This window comes from Geotrypetes seraphini, chromosome 15 (genome assembly GCF_902459505.1).
Source record: "Geotrypetes seraphini chromosome 15, aGeoSer1.1, whole genome shotgun sequence".
NCBI classification, from domain to species: Eukaryota; Metazoa; Chordata; class Amphibia; order Gymnophiona; family Dermophiidae; genus Geotrypetes; species Geotrypetes seraphini.
The window spans coordinates 44543087-44567590 of record NC_047098.1 but is presented as its reverse complement, the minus strand read 5'-3'; the positions used below and the strand labels follow the sequence as shown (position 1 = coordinate 44567590).

General features: G+C 46.1%; 1 protein-coding gene across 1 annotated transcript in view; it reads right to left on the bottom strand.

Annotated features, from left to right (window-relative positions):
- Positions 1-24504, bottom strand: part of MED13 (mediator complex subunit 13) — a 432233-nt gene that overhangs the window by 176294 nt on the left and 231435 nt on the right. Inside the window, exon 15 of the mRNA XM_033922821.1 lies at positions 16800-16996. Within this exon, the coding sequence (XP_033778712.1) occupies positions 16800-16996 (197 nt within the window). The remainder of the gene's footprint in view (positions 1-16799; positions 16997-24504) is intronic.

Genomic DNA, 24504 nt, shown 5'->3' with positions numbered 1-24504 from the left:
GATTTTAATGTGATCAGATTTGATTTAATAACTGGACACAGGAAATTCAATATGTTAGCATTTAACTTTCAAAAAGGAGATTTAGATAAAACATAAAATGAGGAAAATGGTTAAAAAAAAAGCTTAGATAAGAAGCTGCAAAAATCAAAAATTTACATCAGGTATGGATGTTTAAAAATACCCTCTTCTGGAGGCCCCAGCCAGATATGAGGTTGTTACTACTACTACTAATTATTTCTATAGTGCTACCAGACGTATGCAGCGCTGTATAGTCACAAAGAAGACAGTCCCTGCTTGAAAGAGCTTACAATCTAAACAGACATTTAGAGCACTGGTCTTTCACCTAGGGGCCGCCGCGTGAGTGGACTGCTGGGCATGATGGACCACTTTTCTGACCCAGCAGGAGCAATTTTTATGTTGACAAGACAGACAAACAGGATGCCATGGATATAGTTAATCTGCTGGCTGGGTTGGTGGGCAATGAGGAGTAGGTTTATGAATTGAAGGCTATATCAAAAGGTGGGTTTTCAGTCTGCTTTTAAACAAGGGAAGGGAAGAAGGGGCTTGGAGGACAAACTACCTAATTACCTAATTTCTTCCAGGCATAGGGGGCAGCTAGATGAAAGGAACGGAGAGTGTAATTGGCAGTGGAGGAGAAGGGTACAGCTAAGAGCAGCTTATCTGAGGAATGGAGTTCTCTGGTAGGTATATAAGGAGAGAGGAGAGATAGAGGGGCAGCAGAATGATGTAGGTCAGCAATAGGAGCTTGAACTGTTTGTGAAGGCAGATAGGGAGCCAATGAAGTGATTTAAGGAGAGGGGTGACATGAGTGTAGCGAGGTTTACATAGATTACATAGAGTATGATGGCAGAAAAGGGCCGACGGTCCAACAAGTCTGCCCACTCAAAGAATCCTCCCCTTAAAAGAACCCTCCCCCTAAGCATTTATCCGGAGTGAACCCACATATTTATCCCATCGTCTCTTGAAATCGAACACGTTGCTGGCTTCGACCACCTGACATGGAAGACCATTCCAATGATCAACCACCCTTTCGGTGAAGAACTACTTCCTGATGTTGCCATGATGTCTCCCACCCTAGAGTTTGAGTAGATGCCCTCTTGTTGCCGTGGGACCTGTAAGGAAAAAGATATCTTCTTCCACCTCATCATGGCCTGTAAGATATTTGAGCGTCTCTATCATGTCTCCCCTCTCTTTGCGTTCCTCGAGAGAATATAACTGCAGCCTGCTTAGATGTTCTTCATATGGGAGATCCTTGAGTCCTGATACCATTTTAGTGGCCATTCACTGAACCAATTCCATTCTCTTCACATCCTTTTGATAATATCTGCATTCGATAATGTGGCCTCCAAAACTGAACACAGTACTCCAGATGAGACCTGTACAACGGCAAATATAACTTCAGGCTTTCGACTGACAAAACTTCTTTGGATGCAACCCAGCATTTGTCTAGCCTTGGCTGAAGCTTTCTCCACTTGATTGGTAGTCTTCATATCATCACTAATGATTACACCCAGGTCCCGTTCTGCGACAGTTCTTGTTAAGGTTTCACCATTCAGGATGTATGTTCTGCAGGGGTTACTGCAACCAAGGTGCATAGCCTTACACTTTTTGGCATTAAAGCTCAGTTACTGTGAAATTGAAATGGATAAGAACCTCTTCAATGTAGACAACAAAACAATAAAATACAGGTTCTGCACACAATTGAATTAATTTTGAACAAGAGGAAAAGACCTCAGAAGCCTGCACCATCAAGAATATTAAATTCTATAGTGGTTACTCAGCAGGACAGGTTCTCTATCATTGGTCTCACACCCCTCTCCTAACCGGTTAGCAAAAAAAAATTTTTTAATCGTGTATTCAACACTTCTCACTTTTTTAACCGGTGATATAGACAAAAATGTAATGCACTTATCTGAATTAAGGATAAGAGCCCTTAAAGCTCAGTTGCCAAGTATTTGACCATTTTTCCAGTAAAAGTAGATCCTGCCTCAAAGTGTCAGGCACGACTGCGCTGTCCACTACATTGCATAGCTTCGCATCATCAGAAAAAAAAACAATTTTACCTCAAAGTCCTTGGGGCAGGTCTTGTACAAAGATATTAAATAGCATCGGACCCAAGACCAATCCCTGCGACACTCCACTGGTCACTTCCAACGTTTCTGAGGGAATACCATTTACCACCACCCTCTGAAGTCTACCACTGAGCCAGTCTTTAACCCATGCAGACAATGTTTCTCCTAGTCCCACTGTATTCATTTTGTTCAATAACCTACGGTGTGGGACACTATCAAAGGCTTTACTGAAGTCCAAATACATTATATCCAGGGACTCTCCCCTATCTAGTTGTTTCGTTACCCAGTCAAAGAAGCTTATCAGATTGGATTGACAAGACCTTCCCTTCGTAAATCCATGCTGGTGGGGATCCCTCAGCCTCTCATCATCCAGAATCCTATCCAATCTGTTTTTAATCAACGTCTCCATAAGTTTACACTCTATTGATGTGAGACTCACAGGTTTGTAATTTTCAGCCTCTGACCTGCATCCCTTCTTGTGGAGTGGAATAACGTTAGCAGTTTTCCAATCCAAGGGGACTTTTCCCTTGTTTAGGGAAAGATTGAAAAGCGCAGCTAATGGCTCTTTCAGGACAACTCTCAATTCCCGAAGTACCCTGGGGTAAGGATTATCCGGTCCCATGGCTTTGTTCATTTCTAGCCTCGACAGCTCCTGGTAGACGCTGCTCACGGTAAATTTAATATCCCGGAACGGGTCCTCCGAGCATCCCTTGTCTGCAGCTGTGGTACGAATCCCGGCGCCTCACAGGTAAAGACCGAGCAGAAGTAGCCATTGAGTAGTTCGGCTTTATCTGAGTCTGAGTCTACATAGTTACCGTCAGGTTTCTTGAGGCGCACAATCCCGTCTGTGTTCTTTTTTCTGTCGCTAACATACCTGAAAAATGATTTATTCCCTTTTTTAACATGCCTAGCTATTTTTTCTTCTATCCTGAATGAGGGAAATGGTAAGGAAGAAACTTAGGAACACTTCCAAAAAATGGCAAACAGTAGAACATGCCTGGTCTTTTTTCAAAGACACAGTGAGCGAGGCACAAAATCTGCACATCCCCAGATTCAGAAAGGGGTGCAAAAAGGGTCGAACAAAAGACCCAGTATGGATGACTAAAACAGTGAAGGAAGCGATAGGCAATAAGAAAAATTCATTCAGGGAATGGAAAAAGGACAAAACTGAAGGGAACCAGAAGGAGCACAGGAAGTATCAAAAAGAATGTCACCGTGTGGTTCGAAAAGCCAAAAGAGAGTATGAAGAGAGGCTAGCCAGGGAGGCACGAAATTTCAAACCGTTCTTCAGATATGTTAAAGGGAAACAGCCAGCTAGGGAGGAGGTAGGACCGCTGGACGAAGGAGACAGGAAGGGAGCGGTGAAGGAGGAGAAAGAAGTCGCAGAAAGACTCAACATGTTCTTCTCGTCTGTATTTACAAACGAAGACACAACCAACATACCGGAACCTGAACAAATATTCAATGGAAATCAAGCAGAAAAATTAACATCCATGGAAGTGAGCCTTGATGATGTACACAGGCAGATAGAAAAACTTAAAACTGACAAATCCCCGGGTCCGGACGGAATCCATCCCAGGGTTCTGAAGGAATTAAAGGAGGAGATAGCGGAACTACTGCAGCAAATTTGCAACCTATCCTTGAAAACAGGCATGATCCCGGAGGATTGGAAGATAGCCAATGTCACGCCCATCTTTAAAAAGGGATCAAGAGGTGACCCGGGAAACTACAGACCAGTGAGTTTGACTTCGGTTCCGGGGAAACTGACGGAAGCACTGATTAAAGAACACATCGATGAACATCTGGAAAGAAACGAACTTTTGAAAACAACCCAACATGGTTTCTGCAGAGGGAGATCGTGCCTAACGAACTTATTGCACTTCTTCTAAGGAATTAACAAACGGATGGACAGAGGAGACCCCATAGACATCATATACCTTGATTTCCAAAAAGCCTTTGACAAGGTGCCTCACGAACGTCTACTCCGGAAACTGAAGAACCATGGAGTGGACGGAGACGTACATAGATGGATCAGAAACTGGTTGGCGGGTAGGAAACAGAGGGTAGGGGTGAAGGGCCACTACTCGGACTGGATGGGGGTCACGAGTGGTGTTCCGCAGGGCTCAGTGCTCGGGCCGCTGCTATTTAATATATTCATAAATGATCTAGAAACAGGCACGAAGTGTGAGATAATAAAATTTGCGGACGATACAAAACTATTTAGTGGAGCTGGGACTAAAGAGGAATGCGAAGAATTGCAAAGGGACTTGAACAAATTGGGGGAATGGGCGGCGAGATGGCAGATGAAGTTCAACGTTGAGAAATGTAAAGTATTGCATGTTGGAAACAGAAACCCAAGGTACAACTATACGATGGGAGGGATATTATTGAATGAGAGCAACCAAGAAAGGGACTTGGGGGTAATGGTGGACATGACAATGATGCCGACGGCACAGTGCGCAACAGCCGCTAAGAAAGCAAATAGAATGCTAGGCATAATCAAGAAGGGTATTACAACAAGGACAAAAGAAGTTATCCTGCCATTGTATCGGGCGATGGTGCGCCCGCATCTGGAATACTGCGTCCAATATTGGTCTCCGTACCTTAGGAAGGATATGGCGTTACCCGAAAGGGTTCAGAGGAGAGCGACACGCTTGATAAAAGGGATGGAAAACCTCTCATACGCTGAGAGATTGGAGAAACTGGGTCTCTTTTCCCTGGAGAAGAGGAGACTTAGAGGGGATATGATAGAGACTTATAAGATCATGAAGGGCATAGAGAGAGTAGAGAAGGACAGATTCTTCAAACTTTCGAAAAATAAAAGAACAAGAGGACACTTGGAAAAGTTGAAAGGGGACAGATTTAAAACGAATGCTAGGAAGTTCTTCTTTACCCAACGAGTGGTGGACACCTGGAATGCGCTTCCAGAGGGAGTAATAGGGCAGAGTACAGTACAGGGGTTTAAGAAAGGATTGGACAATTTCCTGCTGGAAAAGGTGATAAAGGGGTATAAATAGAGGATTACTGCACAGGTCCGCGTGAGCGGACTGCTGGGCATGATGGACCTCAGGTCTGACCCAGCAGAGGCATTGCTTATGTTCTTATGTTATGTTCTGAGTTTGGCATCTCTGACTGCTGTTTTAACAGTTCTAGATTTCACCAGATAGGCTTCTTTAGTTTCCGGTCATTGTGATTGTTTGTAGGATATAAATGCTCTTTTCTTCTGCTTTACTAGTTCCGAGATCTCTGCGGAAAACCACTGTCTGTCTTTTACTCATGGTTTGTATGTAGAGTTTGGTTGCTTCCTGCAGGGTAGATTTCAGAGCCGACCACAGTACCTCCACATTGTCTGTCATGTTCTGGTTTTGCAGCATCTCATAGACAAAATCTCCCATGCTATGGAAGTTAGCTCCCTTAAAGTTAAGGACCTTTGTCGATGTATTTGACCTAGACACTCCCTTCCTGAGGTGAAACCACACCATGTTGTGGTCACTGGAGGCCAAAGCATCTCCTACCGAAACCTCTGTGATACTGTCTCCATTGGTGAGTAACAGGTCCATTATCGCCTGATCCCTGGTGGGCTCCAATACCATCTCCCTGTATGGAGGCTAGTAACCTTCTGCTGCAGCTGGTCGTAGCGGTAAGTTTGTTCCAGTCTACATCAGGCATATTGAATTCCCCCAACAGCACTGTGTCTCCACGCAGAGTGATGGTCTCGATGTCTTTGTCAATGTTGTCTTGTTGTTTTGGAGGTCTGTACACAACACCAAGATACAGACATTTGTCATAGCCTCTCGCAAGGTTCACCCAGAGGGATTCCCCCATATACTTGACATCTATTATCCTGGTAACTTTGATATCCTCTCTGATGTATAGCGCTACCCCTCCTCCGGTTTTGCCTTCTCTGTCTCGGTGGAGCAAGTTATATCCTGGTATAGCCATATCCCATCCATGGGACTCCGAGAACCAGGTTTCTGTTATAGCCACCACATCTAGGTCAGCATTTCTCATTTCTGTTTCCAATTCCAGAATTTTATTGCCCAAAATACATGCGTTAGCATACATAGCCATCCATTCACTATGTTTGTCCGGTCTGTATGGAAATTTTCCCGTTTGAATTAGCTTGTCCCCTTCAGTATTGCCCAAACTACATGTATTAACATACCCAGCCTTCCATGCTCTATATTTGTCCGGTCTGCATGGAGATTTTCCCTTACGAGTTAGTTTGTCCCCTTCATTATTGTCTTTGACGCAAGTTAGTTTGTTCCCCTCATTACTGTCTTTGACGCAAATACTTACCTTAGACTCAAAGATGGAGTGATTATTTACCCTACCAGGATGAGAGTGGGTCCCCTCCTCCAGCTCACCTAGTTTAAAGCCCTCCGAAGTAGGCGGGCCAGACGTAGTCCAAAGACGCTCTTCCCTCTTCTGGTTAGGTGTAACCCGTCTGATCCCTGCAGACCTTGAAGTACTTCTCCATGGTCCAATAAGCCGAAGTTCATCTCTGCACCATCCGCGTAACCACTCGTTTGTCCTCTGGATACGTTCTTCCCTTGCTCTCCCCTTGCCTCTTACTGGAAGGATGGAGGAGAAGACCACCTGCGTCTCCATCTTCTTCAGTTTCTCACCCAGGGCTCTAAAGTCTTCAGGTATCTTCTCCAGGGTGTTCCTGATGGTGTTGTTTGTCCAAACGTAGATGAGGAGCATCGGGTAGTGATCTTGGGGCTTGATCAGTCTTCCTAAGCCAGTGGTCACATCTCAGATTCTGGCTCCTGGCAGATAGCAAACCTCTCTAGATTGTAGATCTGGTCTATATACCGGTCCCTCGGTGCTTCGCAGCAGGGAGTCCCCAATGACAACTACTCTGTGCTTTTTTATTGGGGGGGGGGGGTGTGATCCATTGCTTCTGGAGTCAGCGTCTTCCGCTGGGCCTCAAGATCACTCTCCAAGATATCCTCCTGAATTCCGTTGGCAGGTCTTTCCTGTAGGAGCTGGAATCTGTTCCTCAAGGTGATCTGTGGGGTTGATGTAAGGCTGCTGTGCTTGCATGAAGAAGAGGAAGGCATTCTGTGTTTGCTTGCAGAGGTGACTAGCTGCCAGGTGTCAATGTCTCTAGCCTCTTCTTGCACCTCAACCGTTACTTCCAATGATGTAGTTTCAAGTTTTATTAATTCTTGATAAATCGCCTATTTAATTTCCTGTAGTTCTTGTCAGTTCGTGCGTCTCAAAGATGGTCCTGTCTTCTTGCATCTGCTCGGAGACTTTGGATTCTCAGGACAGTTCTTGGGATAGTTCTTGGAGGACTTCATCGATGAACGCCTCATCTACCCGGATACTTCTTAGGCGTAGCACTTCTTCTCTCACTCATCAGCTCTTGCAGGATGTTTCCTCTGGCTGCTGCTGGATAACTCCTATTGTCTGCACAGAGGCTGAAGTCTTCAGCTGGATAACTCCTTATGTCTGCACAGAGATCGAAGTCTTCAGCTGGGGCACACTTCGGTCTGCACAGAGACCTCTGTCATCCGTCAGGGGTCCTCCTCAGTCTGCGTGGAGACTCTGGCCATCCTCCGAATCTCTTTGGCAACCGGAACGCTGGTTTTCATTGCAATCTTGGTGCTTCTAGTCTTCCCTGCCATTCTTGAGCTTATCACTTACCTGTTAGCCGGTTAGCTGTGTGTGCCCGCTTTGTTGGCAGGTCAGTCTTGTCTGCTGGGTCTATCCAGTTATGGGTCTGCTGATCTGCCTGGTGGTGACTGCTTGTTTAGCACTGTGTTGTCTGCTGGGTCTGCTTGTTTGTGTGACTACTACAGTGTCAGCTGATAATCTGGTTTGTCGTGTTGTCTGCTGGGACAGCTTGTTTGTGTGCTCGATTGGGTCTGTCTGGTTGTGTGTCTGCTGGATACTCCTAGCCGTGTGTCTGTTGGGCCTGCCTGGTGGTGCTGGTGTTTTGCTTCTGCTAGGTCCACCTGGAGGTGTATTATGTATCTGCTTGTACTGCCTGGTGGTGTGTCTGCCTTTATTAGCGGTGCTATCTGTTTAGCTGCTATGTCCTTACCTAGCTGCCCCCTTGTATCCTTGTGTTATACAGGCGGTAACAGGCTATACATGTGATATCAGGCTATGCATGCGGTGATAGGCTATACATTTGGTATAAGGCTATACATGAAGTGATAGGTTAAACGTGCGGTAACAGGCTATGTGTGCGGTAACAGATTGTACCACTCTACATGCAGTATTAGGCTATATATGTTACAGGTTATACAAGCTATACTTGCAGACAGTAAGTAAAGGTAATACAGGTTGAAAAGGCTATACTTGCAGGCTGTAATTTTGGATTCTAGAGGCAGCTGCAGGCTATCCTTTTAGTGGTAATTAGGAAGCTTTTTAGGAAGCTTGTCGTGTGGTCTGGATTTCAGATTCGCACAGACGTTTCGCAAAGGCGTGAGCTAAGGCGTGCGCCTTTGTTGGCGTGCCGAACAGCTGCGCACCGTTGGCACTGCTGACTTTTTAAAGTGATCCCCTGCTGGATCGGGGAAGGGGCGGAGCTGTGCTCTCACGCCCTGCTAAAAGGGGAGTCTCGCGATCTGCCCGCTGGTATCGGTGCAGTCCCGAAGACGATGCTGACTTTTTAAAGTGCTTTCCTGCTGGATTGGGGGAGGGGCGGAGTTGTGCTCTCACACCCTGCTGAAAGGGGAGTCTCGCAAAGATGACTCATGCAGCAGAGTTTTGAACAGATTGCAGGGGGAGAGGCGGCACTATGGGAGACCAGTTAGAATTAGATTGCAATAATCTTAGCATGAGGTTACGAGAGTATGAACAAGGGTCTGGGTAGTGTGCACAGAGAGAAAGGGGCGAATTTTGGTGATGTTGTAGTGATAGAAGCTGGGATTCAGGACAACTAGACATCTTTCTTTCTAGTGCAATGTGTCTAGTTGTCCTGAACCATAGGGATGAACCAAAGCAGTCCCCAGAATTTAGGATGAGCCCACTGAGCCTGCCTTCAGGACAGAGGACCCAAAAGTGGCATCTATCCTGCTGGCTATATCCACCCTGTAGAACTTGGTGAAGGTACGGTGAGTAGACCAGATAACCACCCTACAGATCTCCTCGGCTGAGATCATCCTGGTTTCTGTCCAAGTGGTAACAACTCTTCTGGTGGAGTGAGCTTTAAATGCAATCGGTGGCTGCTTATCGTAGCCCACATATGCGGAAGAAGTGGTCATCTTGATCTATTTGAAAATTGAGTCTTTAGATGCTGGTCTCCCTTTCTTTGCATGACTGGTCAGGACAAAGAGATGATCTAAAACACGAAACTCATTGGTAACTTCGAGGTACCAGAGGACAGCACGCTTGACATCCAGCAAATGCAACACACTGTCCTTTTTCTTCAACTTCATAGGAGAGAAATTGAGCAGACGTACTTCCTGATTAATGTGGAAGGCTGAGACAACATTGATAAGGATGCTAGAACTATGTGTAAGGAGATCCTTGCTTCTGTAATCTTGAGGAATGGCTCAAACTTATCTTGCTGATGTAATCGCCACCAAGAATAGTGTCTTGATGGTAAGATCCAAAAGGGAAGCACTCCGCAAGAGCTTCTACAGAGAACCGCTGAGACTCTGTAATACGGTGTTAAGATTCCAGTAAGGGAAAGGGGGGTGAACCAGAGGGCATAACCGAAGAGTCTCTTTAATGACATCTGAGTGAAAGCCTGGGTGACATCTGGGTGAGAGGCCAGGGATCCTCTGTCCCCCTGCACTTGGAAACAGGAGAAGCCTGCTATCTGCACTTTTGGTGAACTGACAGACCCTTCTGAAATCCCTCCTGCAAAAAGTCCAAGACTACCGAAACTAAAGCTTAAAAGGACTCTAACTCCTCCACAGTGCACCAGTGCAGAAAGGCAAAGCCTTAGCATAGGCTGCTACCATGGACGACCGCTTAGCTCTGTGCAAAGTGGTGACCACTAGTTCCAAATATCCTTTACACATCAGAGCCACCCACTCAAGAGCCATTCTGTAAGCCCAAAGTGTTTCGGATTCTCAACAGAAACTGGACCCCGAGTGAGAAGATCCGCTTGAACCAGCACCTTGAGGCTGTCAGCCCTCTGAAAATGGACTAAATCTGCCACCAGAACTTCCCTAAGTTTCTTCAGCACCCTTGGATGTACACTATCCGGCTCCATCACTTTGTCTACCTTTAATTAGCTAGCTCCTCACAAACACAATCCTCTGAAAATCAATCAGAGTCTACCATTACTCCATCCCTATTCACATTTGTCTTCTGCGGTCCCGCTCCCAGGTCTTCAACCATGAACACAAAACAAAAATATTTGTTAAGCAATTCAGCTTTTCTTTATCAGCTTCTACATATTTCACCCCTTCACCTTTGAGTCTCTGCCACTTCTGCACTTCTTCCTATCACCGATATATCTAAAAAATGCCTTGTCTCCCCGTTTTACCGTGTCAGTTATTTTTTCTTCCATTTGTATCTTTGCTTTCCTGATTACTCGACCAGCCTTCTGGTGTTTGTAGGTAAAAGGTGGACTTCTAAAAGTTAACAGTAAATCCCAGACTCTGAAGGTATATAGTCTCATTCTTGAGGGTTAGGGCATGGATTTCCAAAGAACTGCTAGAAGTCAGTATCATAGAGGTGAGTAGCTAACTCTACAAGGCAGATGGCAGGTCAAAGAGAAGGACCTGGATTCAAAATAGCCTGTTTTTTTGTTGTTCTTTTTAATATTTATTTATTCAATTTTCCATAAACATCCAAGCATATTAATCTTGTACAGATAGTGTGGTTAACCAATAAAAAAGAGGCATAGTTCATTGAACAAACAATAAGGATACCATACTAAGTGAAATAAGTAGTATAGATATAATTAATTAATCACACTCAAGTCCACTATCAGATCCAAGAATTACTGAGTAACAACATTTCAGGAAAAATAAAGTTATAATGAAACTTAAATGTCTGTTGCTAAACCAGGAGCCCAAAATTTATTCATGAGTGATTATTGTTGTATAGTTCCTTCTTTTTCTGCTCGTTTTTGAGATATAAATGATGTCAAATGGCTTGGATCAAGAAAAACATATTTAAATGAATTATATCTAACTATGCATTTAAGGATATCGGAGGAAAAAAATTCCTCCGATCTGAATCACCCCAGGTTTTAACAAAAGAAACTGACGACATCTTTTTTGAATTTCCTTTGAAACATCGGGAAATATTTGAATATTCAATCCCAGGAATGCTTTCCTCCTATTCTTGAAGAACACATTCAACAGCCAATCTCTATCCGGAGATAGAGCCATTGTGATTAACAGAGTAGCAGGAGTAACTAACTCTTGGTCAGAAGTTTCCAGCAAAGTAGATATATCTAATGAAGATTGTGTTTGTACGTTTACTTCTGCCTCTTGATTTTGCTGCAAAATTGGCAAGTAATACACCCGTGTAAACGGGGACAGGGATTCCTCAGGAATTTGCAGAATCTCAAGAAAATATCATTTTATCATTTCTCTGGGAGATACTGAGGAAATCTTTGGAAAGTTTATTAAACGTAGATTATTACTTCTATTATGATTTTCAAGGTTTTCTAATTTCCTTCTCAATAAAATATTATCTTTGACCACTAAATCTTGGTTTTGTTTTAATGTTGTAACTTCTTTTTCTATTTTTTGAATGTCCATTTTATGCACAATGAATTCATTTTTTAATGTATTAGTCTCTTCTTTGTTAATATTAATTTCTTTTTCCAAAGCTTTTATTTGGGGAGTAAAGGATTTCCCTAAATTCACAACTAAGTCCCAAATTGTTTCAAGTGCTATTTCCTGAGGTTTAATAGGTTCAAAAGAAGAACTTAGCATAGTTAGTGAAGGAATAGCCGTTGTTTTCACCTCAGAAACGACTCTCTTCTCCCCTGCTTGTGATGTTCCAGCCACAGCTTCATCTCTGGGAGAAAACTCAAACTGGGAGGTCTTCGACGCCATGCTCACTGAAAATTCAGCCTCAGGAGTCGAGAGCACTTCCTCTCCGGGTGTGTTCTCTTCTCGCGGTGAGCTGGCTCTCTGTGGTGTAGGCTGCGTGGGAGGCACTCTTGCATCAGGGCTAAGGGTGACATCAAGCCCAGGAACAGATGCTGCCGCGTTACTCTCCGGCAACGTGTCCAACGGGCGACTTCCTGACAGTAAGGGTTCCAGCTGCAATCTTCTGAGGATCTCGTCAATCGTCAGACGAGGAGCATCTGAACGTCGGGAGGCTCCAACGGCGCTTTTGCACCGTCTTTTCGGCATCCGCCTAAGTTCCAAATCGTTTAATGAGGAAAAGACTGCAAGGTAATCAGAAGCATTCAGTAGAAGTCAGGCATCCGCAGCCATCTTGGATCCCATCATCTTCCAGCCTGTTTTAAGTATAACTCTCATATACTGTACCTTCTGTAAAAAGACTGATTGGTATATGTGCAGACATATCCTTGAGATCTAGGGTAATGTTCAACCGCCGGTCCGTGGACCGGTCTGCAGAAATTTTCTGTCAGTCCATAGGGCCGGCACGTCCATCGGGCAGAAGACAGTGTTCTTCAGCCACCGGTCCACAGTGCAATCAACACGGCATCTTCAGGCCAGCTCCCTGAGTGCTGCAGTGCACAAAGCCTTGGAAAAAGGCTCCTACACGCGTCCTGTGCCTGAACCTGTGAGTCCAGTCTAAGAGCTAATCTGAAGGTTGGATAATAAACTCGAGTTGACAGCCTGTTTTGATTATATTCAGAATGTAAGAATCTGTGATATTTTCCCAGGATTGAAAGGAGTGAACCAGATGTCCATTAGGAAGGGTAAGGCTTTATACTGAGAAGAGATGTCAGCTGTGGTATATTACAGCTAAAAATAAGGCTGAGCAAGCATAGCCTGCTTTGGCTGAGCAATTTGTTGATGAAGCTTGATAAAGTTAGGGATCCTGGAACTGTTGAAGTTGTTTTTAATAAAGATAAAACATCCTTTTATAGTAGGAAAAATACACTTTGCACTAAGGATGTCCCAAATGAGGGTGGGTTGACATAGAGATGTTGAAAAGTGGAGCAGTAATCCTATATAAGATCCTGTCTTTTTCACTTTAGCATCAAATAAGGAATATCCTATACAAGGGGCAACTACTAATTTGTATAGATGTTATCACATAATCCAGATGCATGTAGCCAAACTTGTAGCAATGGCAAATGCAGAAACAGTGGACAAGGTTTTAAAAATGGTATATGCCACCCATAAAAGACAAGGTCACACATTTGCATGTACTGATATGGTAGCTAGCTGCATCTGAGCCAGTGGCTAGGCAAAATGGCTTAAACTTTTTGAAAGATTGTATGCTTATATTGAACCACATAGCTGGCTGTTTTGTGGGCAGAAAGCTTGGACCTTGAAACACTTTCTTGCCAAAGCAGAAGTAAAGATATGGATCTTAACCAGGAAAGTACTTGTAAGTGAACTTATTTTCTTTTCCAAGCTCACTGCTGTTTATACCACAGCTGAGGGAAGGAAAGGGAGACCACCATCCATTAGGCATGTAAACTAGTGCTGCCCAATTCACGATTTGAATTGATTCACTGATTCACTTCGGGTGAATCGATTCGAATCGATTTAAAACAACAAAAATCGGCCTCCTGATTTGCTTACTGACCCTCCCCCCCTCGCCGTCTAAAGCAGGAGCGGCAACGCTGCCTCTTGCTGGCCGGCCGCTGCTTTAGAGGGCGAGGGAGGAGGGTCAGTCGGGAAGTGCTGGTTTCCGGCTTCTCCCCTAGCCTCCCGCACATCCAGGGCCAGATTAAAGGGTGGGCCCAATGCCTTCTATGATGAGTGCAAGTGGCAGTGGTATTTGTGTGTTCCTGCTTGCCTGCTTGCGACCTGCCAGCCGGCTCAATTTAATTCCGCTCGCTGCTGCTGCTCCAAAAGGGCCAGGCGTGTGCGATTGCACGCCGCCGGCCCATAAGCCTTCTCTCCATCAGAATTGATGTCGGGGGAAGGCTTATGGACCGGCGGGTGCAATCGCTGCACGCGTCTGGCCCTTTTGGAGATGCGGAAGGAGCGGGGGGGGGGGGGGGTGTTGCTAAATGGATTCAGCTAGCAGCAGCTGCGGGCAGCGGGTGAGTGGCGGGAGGCCGAATCGGTGGCAGGTCGGCTTAGGGGAAGGTAGGCAGGCTTCAGGGGGAGGAAGGGAGGCCATGACTGGACCCACAGCAGCACAGCATTTCTTCTGCTGCCATCAGACTGCTGCATGATTTAAAAAAAAAAAAAAAAAGAGAGAGAGAGATCAAGTGTAGGCAGCCTGAGAGGAGAGCTGAGGGGAAGGAGGCAAGGAGTGAAAAAGTACTGAATGAAGGATTGGAATGAAAAAGGAGACAGGGAGAGAAATATAGGGTTGGAAAGATGATAAAGAGTATTTGGAGAGAGGGATGGAGTAAGCACAGAAAAAGGTCTGGTGGGAGAAAGGGAAAGAAAGAGAACAGTGAAGAGGAGAAGTAGAGAAGCAAGAAGGGGAAAAGAAGTAAATAAGAAAATGGGTACATGCGGGCAGGGCATGGTGGGATAGCCTGGGCAGGGGGGTGCAGGCCTACAAGGGAGGGCAGACCTTCAGGGATGGTGGCACAGGCCTTTAGGGGTGGGGGGCAGGCCTTCAGGGGGGCCCTGGTGTAGAATTACACGGAGGGAGGGGGGTTCAAAGAGACGTGCATATGCCAGACTTGGGGGGGAAGAAATAATGGGTCTAAAAACAGAGGAGAGGGGGAGAGATGGTAGGCAATGGGATTTAGGGAGGGAAGGAACAGTAAGGGAGAGAAGTTGGACACAAGGGATGGTGTGGAGAGGGATAGACATACTGGATAGGAGGGTAGTTGGGAAAAGAAAGGGAGAGATGGTGGACCCTGGGGTGGTGGGGAAGGAGCGAGAGATGCTGGATGAAAGAGTAGTTGAGAAAAGGTGGATCTGTGGATGGAGACAAAAAAAAGGAAAGATGCCAGACCTCCGGGGGAGGGAAGGGAAACGGAAGGGGAGGACAGAGATGGCATATGGATGGTTAGCACGGAGAAAGAAGAAAGAAGGAGACCCTGGGTAAGCAAGTTATCAGAAGACAACCAGAGCAGGATTTGAATAATGACCAGACAACAAAAGGTAGAAAAAATAATTTTATTTTCTGTCTTGTGATTACAATGTCATATTTGAAACGTGTATCCTGCCAGAGTTGGTGATAGACCGCAAACGTGAGCTAGGATTTAACAGAGAGAGAAAAAGTCTTTTTTGCTTGTTTATTTTGTTTACACCACAGCTCCAGTGGCAAAGGGGGTGAAGAGGCTATAAAATAAACCCACCAGATGTTTGGAAAAAACGCCCAATGGGCAGGAAAATTGAATCGAATCGAAAAATTGATTCAGTGGGCTGAATTGAATCAAATCAAAAAATTTTTTTCCTGAATCGGGCAGCACCAATGTAAACGTCCCATGGACTACCCCTTCTGAAACATACAGGCGCAAACACAAACATATTTACTTACACAGTCCATGGCACAGAGGCGTAGGCACAGAGGCTTAGATCCCCTTACTTTAAATGCAGGCTCTCTCCAAAACTGGCATGCTGCTCAAATCCCTCAGCACTGAAGTGAAGAAGTTGGCAGTATGCTTCAGCAGCTGGTATCTGCACTCCCACGCATGCTCAGTTCAGCAGCATGAACTAAGCATGCACAGAAAGGGCCAGTATCAGCAACAAAAGCAGGCTGCTGACAACTTCACTGCTCAGGCAGCATAGGATGAGGCTCAGTCAGCAGAATAGCTTTGACTTGTGGGTCATGGGCATCCCTGCTAGCAAAGGTAAGAGTTAAAGCTACCAGAGGGAGGAGGGGGAAGAAATGTGTGCCTCCCCCCAGTCCATTCCTAGCCTCCGCCCCCTCCAAAAATGGACTTCTGCCTAAGCCCCTGACATGGCAGCCAGAAGCTACCCAGTCCCTATTAGAACAGGGTACAGTTTTTGGAGCAGAGGTTCACTGGTGTTCATTACCTCAGCCTGTAAACACTCAGTTAGTGGTAGCCTAACATCCCCCCTCTGTTCTCTCCAGGGCTTTAATATACAGTACTTTGCTTTGTCATTTTCCTTATTGTGCAGATATGTGAGCCAGTATTCTTCCACTTCCTCCCCAGTCCATCTCCTAAGATCTCTTGGGTGCCCTATTCCTGCCAAAATATACTAAACATAAAATTTGCTGGGGAGGTTTCATATAAATCTTTCATTAAGAATTGACTACTAATTGTTTAAAAGCACAATAATTTTTTTTTAATATGGTCAAGCTTATGAAGGATCATTACATTTTTTCTCAAATTCATGTCATTCACTTAAATTATTCAGATAATTCTCAATATAATCAGCAGATAAAAACTCCAAGGATTTTTTCAAGATTTAGGGCTTCTTTTACTAAGCCGCGTTAGGGCCTTAATGCGCGGAATAGCGTGCACTAAATTGCCCCGTGCGCTAGACCTCAACGCCAACATTGAGCTGGCGTTATTCTAGAAGCGTACCGAGCTGTTTAGCGCGTGGTAATTTCGTGCGTACGCTAAAAACGCTAGCGCACCTTAGTAAAAGGAGCCCTTAATTTCTGGAATACAATTTCAGCAAACAGCTCACATCTTTTGTAAAGAGATACACAATACAATATGGTTTGGTCCATTATTAGACATACCCATCTTTGATGAATGGCATGGAGAGGCCTGGTGGAAGTAACTCCAGTTTTCCAACAGTCCAACTTGGGCGGTAAATGCACTCCTCAGGTAATTTGACAGGAGGTAGACACTGGCTGGGGATGATCTTCAGAGGAGCAAACATAGAGCATCCCACTAAAGCCTGATAATTCTCAGGTCTATACACGTATGAAAAATCCTGATATTTTAAAAAGAAAAGCAACTTTATGAAACATAAAATTTCTAATAATCCAACAAACAGCATCCATGGCAACTTCATCTGTAAATATTTCTTAGACTAATTTAAAAATATCTATAAAATATTATTTCCAAATTGTATATTATTGCATTTGCTTTCTCAGAACTAGATATTATTCACTTCCTGAACTTATTTAAGACTGCAAGGTTCATAATAGCTTAATATCCAAGTTTAAGAAATTTCTTTAGTTTACTAAAGAATGCACATACGAAGTCAGGGAAAATTTCCAATTGCCATCAGTATTACTGTTAAGAGATTGGGAGTCTTATTCAAGTCTGCTCTTTCAAATCTCATATATTCCAAATTATTTACAGATGTTTCTTCAAGCTAAAATTATTATATTAGGTTAAACATTTATTTACAAAACCAGCCCTTAGAATTTTTCTCCACTCTTTGATAATCTCTAATATAGATTATTGCAATAGTGTATTACAAAAAATTAAGGCTTCAGATATAAAATAATTACTTCAGAACTCAGTAATCAGGTTTCTTTCAGATACAAATAATTTGATCATATTTCTCCCCTTTCACAAGAAGAACATTGGTTGCCTATAAGTCATCGTATAACAGTACATAAAGTGCACTAATCAGAACAACCCTCATATTTACATCATCTATTGATCCCTTATTTATCAACAAGAATCTAGAATTTTTAGTGTAACCGCTCCATCCCTGTGGAATGTTCTTCCACTTTGTTCCAAATGGAGATAATCTCATGTATAATTCAAAGCTGGACTAAAAACATTTTATTTAAGGATGCATTTCTTGATTAATCCAAGTTAACTCTAGTCAGAATTTTATTTATTTATTTATTATTATTTTAAACTTGGGAGGATATCTACAGCCTACCTAAGTAGAAACTAGTGGAAAACTTGTAGTAAATTTTTCAACACTATTATCGTCCACATACAAACGTCTGGGCAATCTACAAAAAACAAAAGTCCATCTTATAAATGTCAGAAAAGCTGACCGGAACTTACACAGGTAAGGCTAGACTCATTTAGAGTACTGGTCTTTGATTAAAGGGCCGCTGCATGAGCAGACTGCTGGGCACGATGGACCACTGATCTGACCCAGCAGCGGCAATTCTTATGTTCTTATGTAAAAGCCTCATAGCACGGTCTGCCACTACAGTTCTCACACTAGTGTCTCTTTTCATAGGCAGAAAAATTTCCTTTCTTTCCAAAAATGAAAAAGCACAGTTACTTACCGTAACAGGTGTTATCCAGGGACAGCAGGCAGATATTCTTAACGTATGGGTGACGTCACCGACGGAGCCCCGGTACGGACCTTTTTAACTAGAAAGTTCTAGTTGGCCGCACCGCGCATGCGCTGGTGCCTTCCCGCCCGACGGAGGAGTGCGTGGTCTCCAGTTAAGATAAGCCAGCTAAGAAGCCAACCCGGGGAGGTGGGTGGGTCGTAAGAATATCTGCCTGCTGTCCCTGGATAACACCTGTTACGGTAAGTAACTGTGCTTTATCCCAGGACAAGCAGGCAGCATATTCTTAACGTATGGGTGACCTCCAAGCTAACAGAGAGGGAGGGGGGATGGTTGGCCATTAGGAAAATAAATTTTGTAACACAGATTGGCCGAAGTGTCCATCCCGCCTGGAGAAGGCATCTAGGCAGTAGTGAGTAGTGAATGTGTGAACTGAAGACCAAGTGGCCGCCTTGCAGATTTCCTCAATAGGCGTAGAGCGGAGGAAAGCCACAGAAGCAGCCATAGCTCGGACCCTGTGGGCCGTGACAGCTCCTTCCAGCGACAGGCCAGCCCGAGCATAACAGAACGCAATACAGGCAGCAAGCCAATTGGACAGCGTCCGTTTAGATACAGGGTGACCCAGACGGTTAGGATCGAAGGTCAGAAAGAGTTGAGGAGAGGAGCGGTGAGCCCTGGTACGGTCAAGGTAGTACGCCAGGGCACGCTTACAATCCAGCGTGTGAAGAGCCTGTTCCCCAGGATGAGAATGGGGTTTAGGGAAGAAGACAGGCAGTACGATGGACTGGTTGAGGTGGAAGGCTGAAACCACCTTAGGAAGGAATTTAGGATGGGTACGCAGAACCACCTTGTCATGGTGAAAAACAGTGAACGGTGGATCGGCGACCAGTGCGTGTAGCTCACTAACCCTCCTGGCAGAGGTGACGGCAATGAGGAAAAGCACCTTCCATGTGAGAAGTTTGAGCGAGGTAGTAGCAAGAGGCTCAAAAGGAGGTTTCATGAGGGCTGACAAAACCACATTGAGGTCCCAGACGGGGGGAGGCTGAAGAGGTGGTTTGATATTGAAAAGGCCTCTCATGAACCGGGAAACCAGAGGATGAGCTGTGAGGGGTTTTCCAAGAATAGGCTCATGAAACGCAGTGATGGCACAGAGGTGCACTCTGATTGAGGTCGACTTGAGGCCAGCGTCGGAGAGAGAGAGCAAATAGTCCAGTACAGTTTCCACCGCTAGGGAGGTGGGATTGTGATGATGAAGGAGACACCAAGCGGAGAACCGGGTCCACTTCTGGTGGTAACAATGGAGTGTGGAGGGTTTCCTGGAGGCATCCAAAATGCGACGGACCGGCTGAGACAGGTTTGCTGGAGAGGTCAGCCCGAGAGAAACCAAGCTGTCAGGTGGAGGGAAGACAGATTGGGATGTAGCAGAGACTGATGTTGCTGCGTAAGCAGAGAAGGAAATACAGGAAGAGGAATGGGCTCCCTGGAGCTGAGTTGAAGCAGGAGGGAGAACCAGTGTTGTCTGGGCCACCGAGGAGCGATGAGAATCATGGTGGCCCTGTCCTTGCGGAGCTTGAACAGGGTCCGCAACATCAGAGGAAGTGGGAGGAAGGCATAGAGGAACCGATCCGTCCAGTCGAGTAGGAAAGCATCCGGGGCCAGACGATGTGGAGAGAAGAGTCTGGAGCAGAACTGGGGCAGCTGATGGTTGTGAGGAGCTGCAAAGAGGTCCACCTGTGGAGTGCCCCATCGAGCAAAGATGGAGTGGAGAGTGGGAGGATCCAGGGTCCACTCGTGAGGTTGAAGGATGCGGCTGAGCCGGTCGGCCAGGGAGTTCTGTTCGCCCTGGATATAGACGGCTTTGAGATACAGATTGTGGGCTGTGGCCCAGGTCCAAATTCGGAGGGCCTCCTGACAAAGGGGGCGAGAGCCGGTGCCTCCTTGCTTGTTGATGTAGTACATGGCGACTTGGTTGTCCGTGCATAGGAGAAGAACTTGAGGATAGAGAAGGTGCTGGAAGGCCTTGAGAGCATAAAACATGGCTCTGAGTTCCAGGAAATTGATGTGATGTTGACGCTCCTGAGGGGTCCAGAGTCCCTGGGTGCGTAGATCCCCCATGTGAGCTCCCCATGCATAGGGGGAGGCATCTGTGGTGATGATCATGGAATGAGGGGGCGGATGAAGAAGGAGGCCCCTGGAAAGATTTGAGGAGTTCAACCACCATTGAAGAGATTGCTGAAGAGATGATGTTACAGAGATGGGATGAGAAAGAGGATCCCTGGTCTGTGACCATTGGTTGGCGAGGGTCCATTGTGGTATTCTCAGATGGAGTCGCGCCAGAGGAACCACATGGACCGTCGAGGCCATGTGACCCAGAAGAATCATCATCTTGCGAGCAGGGATGGATGGTTGGAGGAGTACCTGTCGACAGAGGTGAAGCAGTGTCCGGTGCCGGTCGGCAGGAAGGAACGCTCTCATGGAGTTGGTATCGAGAAGAGCTCCGATGAACTGAAGGCGCTGCGTGGGAAGCAGATGCGACTTGGGATAATTGATCTCGAACCCCAGGAGATGGAGGAAAGAGATGGTGTGGTGAGTGGATTGCAGCACAAGTGGAGCGGTTGTTGCTTTCACCAACCAATCGTCCAAGTAGGGGAACACTTGTAGGTTGTGGGACCTGAGAAAGGCCGCTACCACAATCAGGCACTTGGTGAACACCCTGGGCGATGATGCGAGACCAAAGGGCAGCACCTTGTATTGATAGTGGTGATTCTGAACCTGGAATCGGAGGTAGCGACGTGAAGCCTGATGGATTGGAATGTGGGTGTAGGCCTCCTTGAGGTCCAGGGAGCATAGCCAGTCGTGTTGAGAGAGAAGAGGATAAAGTGTGGCAAGGGAGAGCATTCTGAACTTCTCCTTGACCAAACACTTGTTGAGGTTCCTGAGGTCGAGGATAGGACGAAGATCTCCCGTTTTCTTGGGTACCAGGAAGTAGCGGGAGTAGAAACCCTGACCCCTCTGGTCTTGCGGAACTTCTTCGATGGCATTGAGGAGGAGAAGGGATTGGACCTCCCGAAGGAGGAGAGGAATTTGGGAGGAGTGAGAAGCAGACTCTACGGGAGGATGATCTATGGGTAGAGTTTGGAACCTTAGTGAGTATCCGTGACGGATGATGTTGAGAACCCACAGGTCTGACGTGATGGCCTCCCAGCGGTGGAGGAAGATGGTGAGGCGGCCTCCGATAGGCTGAGGAAGAGGCATGGAAGGTTGGAGACTGGCTATTCCCTGGAGAAAGGAGTCAAAAGGGCTGAGGGTTTTTAGTCGAAGGGAGAGGCTTGGTCGCCTGGTGGGACTGAGAACGAGCCTGAGTGTGTTGTTGTTGTTGGCGAGGCCGGCGGGATTGTTGCTGAGGAGGATTCAGCGGCCTGGCAGAGAATCGACGTTGATAAGAGGACTGAGGCCTGTATGGTCGTGCCGGTGGAGTCTTCTTTTTCGGCTTAATGAGGGTGTCCCATCTGGTCTCATGAGCCGAAAGTTTTTGTGTTGTGGTATCCAGAGATTCCCCAAAAAGTTCATCACCAAGGCAGGGCGCGTTGGCGAGACGGTCCTGGTGGTTCACATCAAGGTCAGACACCCTCAACCAGGCTAGGCGCCGCATGGCTACAGCTAGTGCAGAGGCTCGTGAAGTAAGCTCGAAGGAGTCGTAAATCGAGCGCACCATAAATTTTCTGAGCTGAAGGAGGCTGGAAATCTGCTGTTGGAAAAGTGGGATTTTACGCTCGGGTACATACTTTTCCAAAGCAGAAAGTTGTTGGACCAGGTGTTTCATATAAAATGAAAAATGAAACGAGTAATTGTTGGCTCTGTTAGCCAGCATGGCATTCTGGTACAGGCGCTTTCCAAATTTGTCCATAGTTTTTCCCTCTCTGCCAGGAGGGGTGGAGGCATACACACTAGATCCCTGAGATTTCTTTAGAGTGGACTCTACGAGGAGGCTCTCATGGGGCAATTGGGTTTTATCAAATCCCGGGATCGGGATGACCCGGTATAAACTGTCCAGTTTTTTAGGGGCACCTGGGACAGTCAGTGGGGTTTCCAAATTTTTATAAAATGTTTCCCGTAGGATATCATGTACGGGGAGTTTAAGAAATTCCTTGGGAGGTTGGTCGAAGTCCAAGGCTTCTAAAAATGCCTGTGACTTCTTGGAGTCGGACTCAAGTGGGATGGAGAGAGCCGCAGACATCTCCCGAAGGAATTTCGTGAAGGAGGATTGCTCGGGCTTGGAAGTGGTTTCAGCCATAGAGGGTTCCTCATCGGTAGAAGAGGCATCCTCTTCGGTACCGAGTGGGGATTGCTCCCACAGGTCTGGGTCCCTGACAGCCGGCTCAGTATGGCGTGTTTTAGAAAGGGACTTGCCAGATCGCATGGATACGGTGCCGGGGGATGAAGACCGGCGTCGATCCCTGTCCCTGGAGGAATGGTGCCCATCCCGGTCCCGAGATGACCGGCGTCGATCTGGGGCCTGGGTCGGGTCCTCTGCCGAGTAAGTCTGAAGTACAGGTTGAGCAGATAAGACCGGCATGGATGTGTTCAGCGGTACCGAAGGGGTGGATACCGGTGGGGCGGTACCAGGCTCGGTCTGGACTGGTACCGGAAGGAGCGGTGCCAGTATGGTTGGAAGGAGCTGTTGGAGTTGCTTCTGTAGCTGCTCCTGAAGTTTGTCCTGGAGGATGGCCGAGATCCGGTCCTCCAATGGGGGCACCGGTACCGCTTTAGATTTCTTCGGTACCATCGGTGCTGCTCGACGCTCCGGCGATGAGGAGGCCGATGACGAGGCACTCACCGTGATCGGAGCGGAGCGTTTACGGGATCGGCGGGACATCGGAAGAACCGGTGTCACCGCTGTAACAGGAGGTCGCTCAAGGGAAGTGGAAGGCTTCTTAGCCGGCTTACCTGGCGCTATCGACCCCGAAGGAGGATCAGGCGGTGTCGATGTGGCCGGTGCCGATTTAGGCGGTGCCGTCGACGTCGGGGCCTGCTCCATGGTAGAACCGGTACCGAAAAGAATATTTTGCTGTATTTGCCGGTTCTTAAGTGTGCGTTTCTTGAGAGTTGCACAGCGGGTGCAGGTGTCAGCCCGATGCTCTGGACCCAAACACTGAAGGCACCAATTGTGTGGGTCAGTCAGAGAGATCGGGCGTGCACACCGCTGGCACTTCTTGAAGCCCGGTTGCGGGGGCATGAAGGGAAACACGGCCTCCGCGAAATCAAACCCGGAGGCTTGTATGATTACAACAGGCCCCGCCGGGGCCGGCTGCAAAAAAGCAAAGAAAAGACACGAGTTTTTTTTTTTTTTTTTTTTTGAAAAGGAAGGCAAAGTCAAAAGATAAAATATAGAACAAAAAGGGATCAAAAAATCGCGAGCGGGAAGGCAAAAATAGAGTTTTCAACGGCCGTTGAAAGCACATGCGTCTTCTTCGCTCCGCGGAAACGAAGAAACTGGAGACCACGCACTCCTCCGTCGGGCGGGAAGGCACCAGCGCATGCGCGGTGCGGCCAACTAGAACTTTCTAGTTAAAAAGGTCCGTACCGGGGCTCCGTCGGTGACGTCACCCATACGTTAAGAATATGCTGCCTGCTTGTCCTGGGATAATGTTATCTTCAGCTTTTCTAACATTTATAAGATTGAAATTTGATTTTGTAGATTGTCCAGACATTTGTATGTGGAAGATAATAGTGTTGTAGGATATCTAGAGCCCACAGCAGACTTATCTCCCTAATGTGTGCCTTTATTTTTCATCTTTCCTACCCAATATTGTTGTTCTTAAATCCTGTAATTATTTTATTAATGTCTAGATTAATTTCAGTATTTTAAAGTTTATGTATACTGCTCAGAATGTGCTTCTATTGGGCAGTACATCAAAATTTTAATAAACTTGAGAAATCTCTCACTACGCAAAAGATAAATCACTAACCCCCTCCATTACAAAGCCAAGCAATCATTTTTTGTGCCAGCTGTTGAAGTAACAGCTCCAATTCTCATAGAATTCCTATGAGCGTCCGAGCTGTTACCGCTACAGCTAGCGCTAAAAATACTAGTGCGGCTTTGTAATGGAGGGGGTAAATTAAAATATCATTATGCATTTCTGTGAAACTACACTTCTGAAATTTGCAAAACAAAAATGAACTTTAGAATGCATTCCTAAACTTGTGTCAAGTTGTGCATATTCTCAGA